Here is a 12,349-nt window from a genome sequence, read left to right as displayed (position 1 = left end):
ACCTTTTTTTTTTCGAATTTTTCCGTCATTCTTCAAACTTGAAACATCTTCTAACCCAGCAGGTTCAAAATGGATTTCCATATGAAAAAAAGTGAAATCGAAAGGAAAAAATATAGAGAGAAGAAGAGGAAAACGTAAAGGGTGCGACAACCCAATATACTTAAGTGGATGGATATATTTGGGTAGATATGAGAGCTTTACGCACAAACTTTAGTAGATATGAAGGTTGAAAGTAAATTTGCAAAGCATATTCATAGAAATCTACTACATTTTCCAAAACTTAACACATAACCAGTCTACAACCATTTGTGCTGCTTACATACTAGCGGTAGACATATCCAGTTACAGTCCCCAATAGAAAGGTCCAACAAGATAGCACTCCTAGTAAAACCCTAAAGTCCGAGACACTTCAAACGAAACCCTTGAAAGCAGCTGAACCTTTATAAGTATCTAATACTTCAGAGGTGACTGCTGGATCGGCAACAACCCAAAGCGTTTCTTCAGGAGAAATCTTTGCCTTGAATACATGTCGTCGGGGGAGAAGCGGGCTGCAGTTGATAATGAATAAAGAAACAGATTAGTAACAACAAGAAAACTGGGAACCTTTTCCAAGGAAGATTATGCAGAAGACTGGTAGCGACAGATCATTACACAACTCTCTCCTTCAAGTAGTGTGCTAATAGAAACGATTCTTTAGTATACTTTCTATATCATCTCAAACACTTCCAAATCATTCCAATTAAAATTAGAAAACACCCGTATTCCAGAACAATCTGGTGCCAAATTTCACAGAGTTGAGTAAATAAAAGTCAACTAAATCATCAACATCAAAACTCATCACGAAAACATTTTCCTCCACAGCAGCACACACTACATACAGAATGCAACCATTCGGAGCAAAACATTGATTTTCTTGGAACTTAATTTGGAACCCAACAGAGAAGACATAAGTTCTTTGCAATCTTATATTTTGCGTTCACAAATGCAACGATACTAAACATGTCCCTTGGAAGATTACAATCTCAAGCAATCTAGAACTTTCTGATAGATTCATAGAAAACAACCTGCAAAGAACTTAGGACTACCGTTCATTTCAGCTGTTTCCTACTGTCATGTTAGCAAGCAGCAAACATTCAAGAACCCCAAATGGCATTAGTTTATCGACAACTTAACAACACTAACATCTTTACGTGACAGCACGACAACGGAACAACAGGACATGATATCCTAACAACATAACAATCATTATGAAATCACAGTCAGACAATCAACAAAGCTGCAACTAGGTTGCAGCCAACTTCAATAGACTGATTTTGTTCTTACCCGGATGGGCAGATTGAGTGGGAAGCCCCAGTGGTGATTCTTTCTGCATACAGAAGAGCAAGTAAAACACATCAAATTCAAATATTGACAAGTGGGTTTGTCGAATATGTTAGCTAATGTGCTCTAAACAAGGAGCTAAATCGCAAATCATCGTCACAAACCTTAGTGGTGTAGACTTTGTCGCCATTCTCGTTTATGTAGTACTGGAGATACATGTTGGCGCTTCTTCTTCAACCTGCTGAAGATCAAAGCAATGATGCATGAAACTCCGACACAGATTCTCATATAGAACTTAACACACTGAATATTTCACAACAGTTATTCATGCTGATAAAATTTTCGATTTTATTAAAAAAGAGTTCGGCGATCTTGAACTTAGAGGTTTTGACATTATAAATTCGCAGGGAAAGATAATAATTTGTAATTGTCAAATATGTTAAATTCGTACCTGCTCGAAGTGTAGGCGGAGGTGAAGGTGCTCTGGTTATTTGTTCGTGCTAGGGTTTAAGACTGGCGAAGATGGGGGTTTTCCAGAAGATATAGGCTGGGCTGATTTTCCAAAAGTGCCCCTCTATGGTTGTTGAAGATAAAAACCAAGCCCAAATCCTTTGCTTTTGTTGAGATGTTGGGCTTGGGCCAATATGAACCTCAGACGTAGAGTTCTTTTAGAATTTGAAGCCCCAACAAGTCCAATGAAATACTAAATCAAATTACGAGACCAGCAAATCGCAATCTTACGAATATACAAAAACGCCCCATAAAAATATTAAAATAAAATTTTATGCATATATGTCAACAGTAATTTGACTCTAAGAAGGGAAGAATGACTATTTATCCCCACACTCAAAGGGTTAGATTAATCCCCACTCGGGATTTGACTTGTCCCTAACCACAAAGCGCTTCCAACAGATTTTGGTTTCGAACCCTATGAGAAACAATTCTTTTTTTTTGGGTGAGTGAGAAACAATTCTTTCAAGAAGTTGTAATAATTGTTAATTTGAGCACCAAAGTGCCTTGGAATTAATTTTTGCTTTCCTTATTGGGCCACAAAGCCCAACCTCTCAAAGACTAGTTTAATGCAAATAAGGCCACAACAAAGTCAAGGAAGGAAAGCCTGCTAGATGATAGGTTGGGTTGGGAGTCAACTTCCCTTAGAACTAGGCTTAAGTTTAATCAATTTAAGGGTCCTTATGTTATGACCTTGTGGGGAGCTATGTAGTCCTTAGAGAATAGTAATGGTGATTGGCTATGTGGAAATTGCAACTAATCTAAGCTAGTAGATAGTTATCAAGCTTTGGAGGTTTGTTCAACAAAATTGTCATAATTTAGATAAGATCAAGTTTTAGAGGTTGGTTTAACAAAAATATAGGAACCTAGGTTTCTCTGTTGTTACAGTTGAAAACCAGGGCTTAGGCTTTGGCCAGGAGATTCAAATAAATAAATAAAAAGTTAGAATGAGGTAGGCTTCTTTCTATTATCGAGTTTTGTTTGTTGACAATAGCGATATTTTAAACTACTCTGATGCACGAAAAGAGAGGTTGGGACTCGAGTGCAAAGAGGCTGATACTACCTTATCCAACTGATCTGACTGTGTACTTTTCTTTTATAGAGTTAAAAAGAGGGATTCGTAGAGGTGAATTTTTGTAACAGATGTGCTTTGCAGATATTGGTTGGGCTTCTGTGGAGAATGTTTATTGGTTTCGACTTTTTGGGAAATTGAAAATGGAAACCACCAACAAATAACTGTTGATTTCAGTTTATCTCCAAGCCAAGCTTAGGCCTTGGCCAGCCCAAAAGGGTAAGGGGATAAGGGCAAAATGGTAATATTATGCCGTCTCCATTAGACAATCCAGTTGACCTTTCAAGCACTCTCCTTCGAACCCACGTTTTCTGCATACTCTCATTTGAAACCTTCCCCCCACCTTCATTCCCACATCACCATTTCTTCAAATTCACGTCAAATTCGTCCCAAATTCACCTCAAATTCAATCCCCCAACTCTCTCACCATAGTTTGAAATTCCTCAACCAAAAAAAAAAAAAAATTTCCCAATCATCACCCGCATTGCTGATAAGAATCCGTCAAAGCTCGAAGCTTTGCCTGCCCCCAATTCGATCCCGAAACGATGTCGTTCGAGGACGAGGAGGAGGCGTTCGAGCACACGCTGCTCGTGGTCCGCGAGGTCGCCGTCTACAAAATCCCGCCGCGGAGCACATCCGGCGGGTACAAGTGCGGCGAGTGGCTCCAGTCCGATAAGATCTGGTCGGGTCGGCTCCGGGTCGTGTCGTGCAAGGACCGGTGCGAGATCCGACTGGAGGATCCGAACTCCAGCGAGCTCTTCGCCGCCTGCTTCGTCCACCCGGGCCAGCGCGAGACCTCCGTAGAGACCGTGCTCGACTCGTCGCGATACTTCGTGCTCAAGATCGAGGACGGCACCGGAAAGCACGCGTTCATTGGGCTGGGGTTTGCAGAGCGAAACGAAGCGTTTGATTTCAACGTGGCTTTATCGGACCACGACAAGTACGTCAAGAGAGAGCACGAGAAGGAGAGCAACGGCGGCGAGACCAGCGACGATGGCCATATCGATATTCACCCTGCCGTTAATCACAGATTGAAAGTATAAAAGATTTAAGATTTTTCTTTAATTTCTCATTTTCAATGAAAAATTTCATTGATTTGTGTATTTGTTTGGGATCTGAAGGAAGGTGAGACGATAAGGATAAATGTGAAGCCGAAGCCGACGAGTGGGACTGGGATGTTGTCAGCGGCTGGGCTATCCGGGACGGTGAAGCCCAAACCGATTAGTTTGGGCCTGGCTCCGCCGCCCGGGTCCGGGAAAGTGAGGTCGGCTCTGCCGCCACCTCCTAATGATCCTGTTGCTGCTAGAATAAGCTCTGGTGGTGGCCTCAAGTCACCTCCGGATAACCCGAGGCGGAGCTCCGACCCGTTATCCGATCTATCTCAGATTGAGGTAGGAAATGTAACTCAATGTTGCTTTGGCATTACATTGCTTGGTTTAGCTGAATTGTTGTTCATCTTGTTGGAATTTGGAACTCAGAGAAATGATATAGTAAGAGTAAATTGTTCAAAATCAACATGGAATGAATGTGTTTGAGTTTTGGTAATCATTAGGTATATAATTTGTCATCAAAATTAGCTGACTAAGATACTTGAACGCAGCAATTTTCAAATTTCTGTTGTCTATACATGTCGTGTGTCGTGTTACTGAACTTAGATGATAGAAGTGATGTTTGAATGGTAATTTTAAAGGATGTTCTTGATTGACTTGCAGCTTTTACCCGTTTATGGCTTATGCTTGTCATCAAAATCCCAACATTTGATGGTGTCTCTGCCAGCACTTTAATTCCTGATTTACTGGGAAAGTTGGTTCCTAATCCTATTCTGTTTGTTTTTTTTTTTTGAACGAGCGTAATCCCATTCTTAGAAAGGCAAGCTGAGAATGAGTAGCTATAACCCACATTAGTTTCTGTCCAAGTTCAAACCATGTAGGAATTGATTTCAATCTGAAAGCTTAGTTCTTGCAGAATCGGTATTGTTTTTCTGTTTGTTTGAGCTACTTTTATGCCGCAGTGAACTTCTGTGCATTTGGTTGATAGATACACTTCTTCCACACACATAAAGGAAAAAAGATTACCTCTTCCAGTTCAAATATGAGTGTGATTTATGGATATTTTCCTTATTGCCTTGTTTGTTTATGATTGTGATTTATGGTATTCTCATGATAATTTCCAGAGGAATCTTCCTTCAGCAACTGGATCAGGTTCAACAAAGACAACCGCTGCAGGATGGGCGGCTTTCTAATTGTGTGTGAGCATTTTGTTAATTATGATCGAGGTCTTCATTTATTTTTATCTTTTTTAAGAGAAAAGTGAGGAAGGAATATGTGAGAAAAGAAAGAAAGCACACAAGGTACCAAATACTTCCATTTATGGAAATAATGTTTCCCTGCAATATATTTTGAAGCTTCTCTTGTCCTGACATCCATGTTCTATGTGCCGGCTCGTTGTTAACTTAAAATTTCAAGCTTTCACTTCTATATAATAGAGAAATGTGTCTTATCTATTCCATTTGCTATTTGCTCCTTTTTTTTTCTTTCCTTTTTTTTTTTATTCGGATGACAAATTTTGCAATTTGACAGCTTCTGGTGGACTAAGATGGATTGTCATTTTGCATACATCATATTTGTTGTAATTTTGTAATCCTGAAAACGAAGGTTGCCATCCTGATAAAATGGGCACATCCGGACTAATAGAAACTTGCCGTGTGGATTGTAGGATTCGTTTATCGTTTTCGATTAACCAAATCTTTGCCAAAAGCCTAAAGTAATTGTCTTATTGTCTACTTTCTGCCTTCTTAACTTATTAAGTGGTTTTTGTTGTGGACTGGAATAGTTCTTGAGTGCTTTCAAGGTTTATCCTAGAATCAAAGTCATTTGGTTGTCATTGTACTCCATCATCCCTGTAGTTTTATTTGTTGGGAATCATTTACCCTTACATATGCCACTCGCCTGCTAAATCGGTAGGAAAACTTGATGAAATTACCAGTGTCCTTGAATTGTAACACTTAATAAACTACAAAGATTAGATAGCAATAACTGAACCTACATGGATCAAAATCATAACTTGGCCTAAAAGTTATAGCAGTAAAATGGGTAACATAACCTGAGTGGGTCGACGCCTAATTTGAAGAAAACTATCGGCAACCAAATATTGGTTTACCTGTCGAGTATAATAAATAAGAAGCGGCCAAGTCTATCCATATAAAAATACGAGTACGCGATGGGCCACTTTGGCATTACACAAGCCGGCTAGAGCAGAAGATTTGAACTGGCCGGCGGAAGAGAGTGCTTGGAAATCTGATATGTACAATCACAAACACCCAAAACGACGAAATCTGGTTCTCAAATGTTTCTCTCAGGCCATTTTTCAAAGAGGGGAAAAGAAGTCTCTATATCGTCTATCATCCACACCCAAGTAGCTAAAAGCACTCTATCGGGCAACATTGTTCAATTGGCTCCAAAACATGGAAAGAGGAAATTCCCAGAACTCTATAAATTACTGTACAGAGAAAATGTCTATTCTGTATGGTTTTGATTAAAATGGTTCGAGGATGTACCCAAAAAAAAACTATGAAATTTCTTGTCACCTTTGCCCTAGCGAAGATATTAACAATGAGAATGGAGGAAACTGAGAAAAAAAAAAGTGACCTACTAGGAAGATTTCAGGGATCACAGATGAACATTGCCCCAAATAAACTCCGGATATTTGGAGAACCCGAAACTATCCACAAAAAATCAGCACTCTCATCTCAGGCAATGAATCGGAGGTTGAGATTGAGATCACTGCGGGTGAAACTCTGGCTTTAGAACCCAAACTGATCCGTTTGGGGTTTTCTCTAGTTTGGCTATTTCCTTCAGAAGATTCTTAAACAAGGGAAGATCCCTTGAGGGTATTCTGTCCTTAAAATGCTGCACTATGCTTGAAGAACTTGTACTTCCTCCGCTTTGTTGGATAAATGTACAGATCTGACGAATCAGTACTTCAGGTTGCACTCCACCTAAATTGTGAGACGACCTAGAAGGTCCAACATCTACAGATTTTGCTCTGTTAGAACTAGAAGCCAACCCAAACTGATGCTCAATTCCAGCTTCAACAGCTTTTTCCTCCTTTCCTCGAATTCTTGCCAGTAATTCAGCAGAAGATAATGCCTTCCCAGCGGATGCCCCTGCAACACCATTTGTTCCATTGTTGGAAACTTCATCTGAGCGTTTGGTATTATCGATCAACTGGGAATTCACAGTTGAACCAAATTTCCCACGGACAGATGATGGTGCGCCAGCCATTCCTGATTTCCCAGTCCATGTGGGGACAGACACACTATCACGGCTTCGAAGCATCCGTGACTGGCGCAGTGCTTCTGCTGCTCTTTGTGCAACTCGGGAAGCTTGTTCATCAAGCTTCATCTTCTCTTCATCATGCGCATTCATGATCATATCATGATTCATAGCACTCTGCAGTGAAAATTAGACACCATGTTAAAGAAAAACGTAAACAGACTGCAGGGAGATGGAGACTGAATTGAGCATTAACAATGTCAGTCTCGTGCTACAATCAATGCATTCTTATTATATGCGCTTTACATGAATACATAGTAAAATACTACTAAATAATTTGAAATATATATTACATTACATATAATTTTCCTCCATCGTACAAGACTCCCCAACAGCGACAAATGAGATTTAATCCAAAACTCCAATCAGCAGAAAATGCTTTCAATTATTTTGGGGAAGACAACCAAACAACTTGATTATTTTATCTCAGGTTAAGTTCCACAGCTATAAAGGAATCCTAACAGACACAGGTGCAATAATACCAATGAAGAAAAATGTGTACGTGGCACACAAATTGAAGAAACTTACATGTATCCCTTGGGCGTCAAATAGGCACCTCAGAATATTTGTTTCTTCATCTACTTCATCATTGCTGTGGTCAGCTTTTTCTTTCCCATTCCTCCTGGACGGTCCAACCTCTGAGTTCTTCCCCTTGTCAGCCCCAGCACCATTGGCAAGCGGTACGGAGACTTTCTGAGAATCTTGCTTATTGTGCTTGTCATTCTGTGTACCAACAACATTGGCATCTTCAGATAACTGACCGAACAGATTAGCTGTTTCAGTAGCCCCACTCTCACCCTCATCATTCAGAGTGAAGAGATCCTTCATATCTCGAGCTTTAAAGAACCTTCTCTGCTGTGGATTTTTTAATATCTTATTGGTGAGAAAATGCTTGTAAATCTGTCTATGATACACCTTCTCCTCTATGGTTCCACGGGTGATCAATCTATATACAGTTACATCCCGCTTCTGACCAATACGCCAAGCACGCTCTCTTGCCTGTTAAAAGCATTCAGATTACAAAAATGTGTTTCCAAAGTACCAAAAACATTCAAAATTTTCAAACAAGGGTCAACAAAAAACTTGTACGTATTACTTCCATCAGAAAGACACTAGAAGGATCCTTAGTCCTGAATGTTGACAATTTCGCGAGACAGACCATGTATATAGTAACCTTTACAGTTCAGACGACTAGTTTCCACGTTCACACATTTGCATCAAATTGCAAATTAAAAGAATAGTGAAGTCCAAAATGTACCTGCATGTCAGTGGAAGGGTTCCAGTCAGGATCAAAGATGATCACCCTATTTGCACCTGTCAGATTTGTCCCTAAACCACCAACCTTAGTTGTCAGAATGAAAACAAACACATCACTTGAGTTGTTAAATTCATCTATTAAGGCCATTCTCTGTCTGATGGGAGTAAGACCATCCATCCTCCGGTAGCTATAACCATCAGAAACCAGAAAACTTTCAATAATGTCAAGCATTTGTTGAGTTTGCGTAAAAAGAAGAACACGATGACCTTGATCCTTCCAAACTTTAAGCACTTGCGAAACAACTTTCAATTTTCCACTGCGTTCGAGATTACCATAATCTGGATTCTGGCCGGAGTGTTCCCTCTCAAGGAGATCAGGGTGGTTGCAAATCTTACGCATGACATCAATTCCATAAAGCGAATTCCTATTACCATCCATAATCTGTTCCACATCAGAACTAGCCAGAAATGCTCTATATGCAGAACGTTGCTCAGCAGTGAGGCTGCAAAATATGACATGTTCAGTCTTCTTAGGAAGCTGGGCATTCACATCCGCCTTCATGCGCCGGAGGAGATACGGCATGATCAAATCTCGCAAAACCACAGCACACCTGCACAGTGAAAAGTTTAGACTGAAAAGTGTATATATATACAACCCTGGGAACAATTTGGAAAAAATAACAGACGTTTCATCTTTCATGAATGACTTTATCTTATGGGTTTTCTTTCTTAAGGGTGGTAAACCTATAAACACTCAGATAGTTTAGGAATTTCCAAAATTCAAAAGTTAACAAAAATAGATTGATAAGTACTCTGTAAGAGTCTTTAGATAGAAGTAATAATCCATTCTACTGAACGCTGAAAATTTAAATATCAGATTGTAAATTTGAAATACATCAATTTAAACCTGTATGCTGTGGATACTTGTAATGGTGAAGCATTCGCATAACCACCAACAGATATGGGAACTGAAAACTCAGCCTCAAATATGGGCAGGACCCCCAACTTTCCAGGGAAAACAAAATCAAACAAGGACCACAGTTCAGTCAGCTTGTTCTGAATTGGTGCACCCGTCATTATTATACGATGTATTGTTTGTAACTGTTTACAAACTAGAGTAATTTCTGCATTTGGGTTCCGAATTCGGTGTCCTTCATCCAAAACTGCATAACCCCAATCAATGTCAAGCAAACTTTCCCCTACGATACGGAGTTGCTCATAAGTTGTAATTAGCAACCCAGATTCTGACCTCAAAACACGGTTAATCAAGGAATCCCATTTCTTAGAGCTTTTGGATAATGCCGGTTTCTCGTAATCACTGTCCAGTGAACCTTCACTATCAGAATCACTTCCATTAGATTTGGATCCTTTTTTCCTACCGGCAGGATCCTGAGCAGAATCGTGAAGTAACTCCACATGAAAGCTTGGGTACCATTTTTGAGCCTCCCTTTTCCATTGGCGCAAAAGTGTAACTGGGCAGACAACTATGCTTGGTTTATACATACCACTGAAATGCAATGCACCAAGGAAAGACAAGACCTGGATGGTTTTACCAAGACCCATCTCATCTCCAATAATTCCGCCTGCTTTTTGGCAATGCAGTTCCCATAGCCACTGGACACCTACCTTTTGATAGTCAAAAAGTTGGTTAAAAATGTGCTCTGGGATTTTCAGCCCCCCTTCCAAGGTAACATAAGTATACTCATTATCATCTACATCTCCAACATCCTCTTGGTTTTCTTCTTCACAACTGGGAGTGTCTTCTGCAAGAAAAAACAAGTAGAACAAAAATGAAACAACATACTTGCTAAGATTTGGTAGAAAAATAGATAAAACAATTAAAACAACTTTCTGTTGTACAAAACATTTAACTATGCCATGCAACAACTTAACACCACTATCAAGGACAACACTGAACATACCATTTTCATGCACATGCTTTTCCTCGAGATTACTGAGCTTTCTCCATCTTTTATCAGGCAAAGGGCGCTTCCTTCTTAATCTTGAACTTTTATTCTTGTGTGTATCATTTTCTAGGGATTGAGGAATCTTAAGAGGTTTTTTCAGCCTCTTAAAAGGATAAGTGGGTGGATTAAGCTTTGGTAGAGCTTCTGGATCAAGCAGCTTGGTAGATGGGCGAGCTTGAGCAGCCTCCGAAATTGACTGCACTGCTCTAGCAACACTGGCTGAAGCAAAATCATTACTCCTGTCTTCTTCTGCAGGAACGTTACGCCTCTGAGATGGCCCTAGTTCTTGAAGGCGGCGTTCAAAGCCGTTGAGCTTATGGAAAGGAGTTAAAATTCCTTTTCGAACTAATTCATCCCTTTCCTGGCATATCAAAAGCGTCAACTTAGTTATCCCTGTTGTTTCTCTTCCTTTTTTTATACTTAATTAATAATGAACAATTTATAACATCTTTTACTAACATTATACATAATTAATTAGGTAACCCACACCAAATTTTACAAAACATAAGGTGAGAAAGATTGAACCACTAGGTAAAGGTTCAAGTGTTAAACTCACTGTTTCAACAAAGCCTGCAGATGCTGCATCCAACACAGCATCAAAGTCATCATCCTCGTCAAATGAGACTGTTTTAAGCCTCTTTTCTAGATTTTTTCCAGATTTCTTAACTTGTTTCAACTTCCTCTTGGGTGCAGGCTTTTCCTTGACAATATCTGATAAGACTTTGTCACGCTGTTTTCCCTTGGAAGGTCTTTGCTTGTCCAAATCTGAAAGCTCTTTCTCAAGTTTAGCCTTTGTTTCCTTTAGACTTCTCAGTCGATCAGTAGCTAGGGCATGCTGAAGGTTCAACCCAGTAGCAAACGCTTGATCAAGGTCCTCCTTATCCCCGGGTTCCATGCCATCATCATCACCATCACGAGCACCGCCTTCATTGCCCGCTTGTTCAGGTTCAACAGTGGAGGCAACGGCATCAATTTCAAACTCAACTGCCCTCAATTTGTTATAGAGTTTGGCCTGGCTGGCCGCCAATGGATCAATACTTTCTGATCTCTCAAGAGGCTCCTCCTCAGTACTTCCTCCAACTTCACTGGCATTGCCATTGTTCTGCGCCTGCACTTCAAACACTGCCTACTGTCAAATTCTAGCATTTGATTAACTATTCAATCACTCTCGGTATATTTTCGCAGCTCAAAAAACATGGTTTTGATTATCTGGGCACAATGCAATTAGCAATGAAGATGAAAACGATGAAACCTAGCATTTACATACCCCTGATAAAATGTCTCTCTCGATATCTTCAGGGTTTGCCGACGTTACGCCCAAACTGTCCAACAAAATCCTGTCTTCGTCTTCCTCCATGCAATTGTATATGTGTAAATTAGGGCAATTTTATCTGACAATTTCGAGTAGGAAGAGCAAGTAGGCATTCATTCGCATTGAATTAAACATAAAAATCAAACACAAAACCTGAAACCGAATTCGATCACGGATTGCGACCGAGCAATTACCGAAATTCAATTGCTTACGTACCGAATTTAGATCTTACAGTGGTCAAAATGAATCAAATTCACGTCTCGGAGTTTCAGATTAACTTATTCTGATTTTTCTTAAACCTAGATTCGCAGAACCGAAACCCCTCTCTCTCCTTCTGTGTGAGGGTTTTGCAGCTTTAATTGGTTGCTGTTGCTTCAGCGACAGTCCTAACGAGACTAGGGACGTTTTAGCGAAGAGATTGTTTCCATGGTGCGCGAGGCGAGGGGCACACGATTAGTTAACCTGCGCACCCTTTCTCCGTCTCCGAGAAGGAGAAGTGTCTTCCACGACTTATCACTTGTATCGACGGGTGCGTGACCTCGGGTCCGCAGGGTTTTTTTGTTTTTTTTCGGGGTTC

The 12,349-nt window shown here is 40.2% G+C and overlaps 3 protein-coding genes across 7 annotated transcripts; 1 reads left to right on the top strand and 2 right to left on the bottom strand.

Annotated features, from left to right (window-relative positions):
- Positions 1–226: 226 nt before the first annotated feature.
- On the bottom strand, positions 227–1,911 carry NOP10 (nucleolar RNA-binding Nop10p family protein). 2 transcript variants are annotated; one of them, XM_021959016.2, is made up of 4 exons: positions 1,772–1,911; positions 1,485–1,561; positions 1,324–1,366; positions 227–548 (listed from the first exon to the last, which is right to left on the bottom strand). In XM_021959016.2, the coding sequence occupies exons 2-4, from the start codon at positions 1,536–1,538 to the stop codon at positions 451–453; spliced, it is 195 nt and encodes a 64-aa protein (XP_021814708.1). In that variant the 5' UTR covers positions 1,539–1,561; positions 1,772–1,911; the 3' UTR covers positions 227–450. The 2 variants fall into 2 exon arrangements, with proteins under 2 accessions (XP_021814708.1, XP_021814709.1); XM_021959017.2 differs by having other exon boundaries at positions 1,485–1,558; positions 1,772–1,902.
- A 1,198-nt stretch (positions 1,912–3,109) lies between these two features.
- On the top strand, positions 3,110–5,405 carry ABCI18 (non-intrinsic ABC protein 4). 2 transcript variants are annotated; one of them, XM_088246360.1, is made up of 3 exons: positions 3,110–3,939; positions 4,024–4,293; positions 4,615–5,030. In XM_088246360.1, exons 1-3 carry the CDS (start codon positions 3,448–3,450, stop codon positions 4,684–4,686), a joined length of 834 nt encoding a protein of 277 aa, XP_088102486.1. In that variant the 5' UTR covers positions 3,110–3,447; the 3' UTR covers positions 4,687–5,030. The 2 variants fall into 2 exon arrangements, with proteins under 2 accessions (XP_088102486.1, XP_088102487.1); XM_088246361.1 differs by lacking the exon at positions 4,615–5,030 and adding an exon at positions 5,076–5,405 and having other exon boundaries at positions 3,125–3,939.
- A 961-nt stretch (positions 5,406–6,366) lies between these two features.
- Positions 6,367–12,349, bottom strand: CHR8 (chromatin remodeling 8). Of its 3 annotated transcripts, XM_021959093.2 has the most exons (8): positions 11,989–12,349; positions 11,728–11,851; positions 11,017–11,568; positions 10,416–10,821; positions 9,401–10,256; positions 8,495–9,104; positions 7,765–8,235; positions 6,367–7,353 (listed from the first exon to the last, which is right to left on the bottom strand). In XM_021959093.2, the coding sequence occupies exons 2-8, from the start codon at positions 11,815–11,817 to the stop codon at positions 6,682–6,684; spliced, it is 3,657 nt and encodes a 1,218-aa protein (XP_021814785.2). In that variant the 5' UTR covers positions 11,818–11,851; positions 11,989–12,349; the 3' UTR covers positions 6,367–6,681. The 3 variants fall into 3 exon arrangements, with proteins under 3 accessions (XP_021814785.2, XP_021814787.2, XP_021814786.2); XM_021959095.2 differs by lacking the exon at positions 11,989–12,349 and having other exon boundaries at positions 11,017–11,573; positions 11,728–11,982; XM_021959094.2 differs by lacking the exon at positions 11,989–12,349 and having other exon boundaries at positions 11,728–11,982.

This window comes from Prunus avium, chromosome 8 (genome assembly GCF_965620075.1).
Source record: "Prunus avium chromosome 8, drPruAviu1.hap1.1, whole genome shotgun sequence".
In the NCBI taxonomy this organism is placed as follows: domain Eukaryota; kingdom Viridiplantae; phylum Streptophyta; class Magnoliopsida; order Rosales; family Rosaceae; genus Prunus; species Prunus avium.
This window is presented reverse-complemented; position numbering and strand designations above follow the sequence as displayed.

Bases quoted from the DNA above. Each gene is read 5' to 3' on its own strand.
- NOP10 (XM_021959016.2), bottom strand. From the start codon at position 1,538: ATGTATCTCCAGTACTACATAAACGAGAATGGCGACAAAGTCTACACC. The intron at 1,367-1,484 runs GTTTGTGACGAT...TTCTGTATGCAG, and splicing joins ACAAAGTCTACACCACTAAG to AAAGAATCACCACTGGGGCT. The intron at 549-1,323 runs GTAAGAACAAAA...TATCAACTGCAG, and splicing joins CACTCAATCTGCCCATCCGG to CCCGCTTCTCCCCCGACGAC.
- ABCI18 (XM_088246360.1), top strand. From the start codon at position 3,448: ATGTCGTTCGAGGACGAGGAGGAGGCGTTCGAGCACACGCTGCTCGTG. The intron at 3,940-4,023 runs GTATAAAAGATT...TGGGATCTGAAG, and splicing joins CCGTTAATCACAGATTGAAA to GAAGGTGAGACGATAAGGAT. The intron at 4,294-4,614 runs GTAGGAAATGTA...ATTGACTTGCAG, and splicing joins CCGATCTATCTCAGATTGAG to CTTTTACCCGTTTATGGCTT.
- CHR8 (XM_021959093.2), bottom strand. From the start codon at position 11,817: ATGGAGGAAGACGAAGACAGGATTTTGTTGGACAGTTTGGGCGTAACG. The intron at 10,822-11,016 runs GTGAGTTTAACA...TTGATATGCCAG, and splicing joins CTGCAGGCTTTGTTGAAACA to GAAAGGGATGAATTAGTTCG. The intron at 7,354-7,764 runs GTAAGTTTCTTC...TTTTCACTGCAG, and splicing joins TTGACGCCCAAGGGATACAT to AGTGCTATGAATCATGATAT.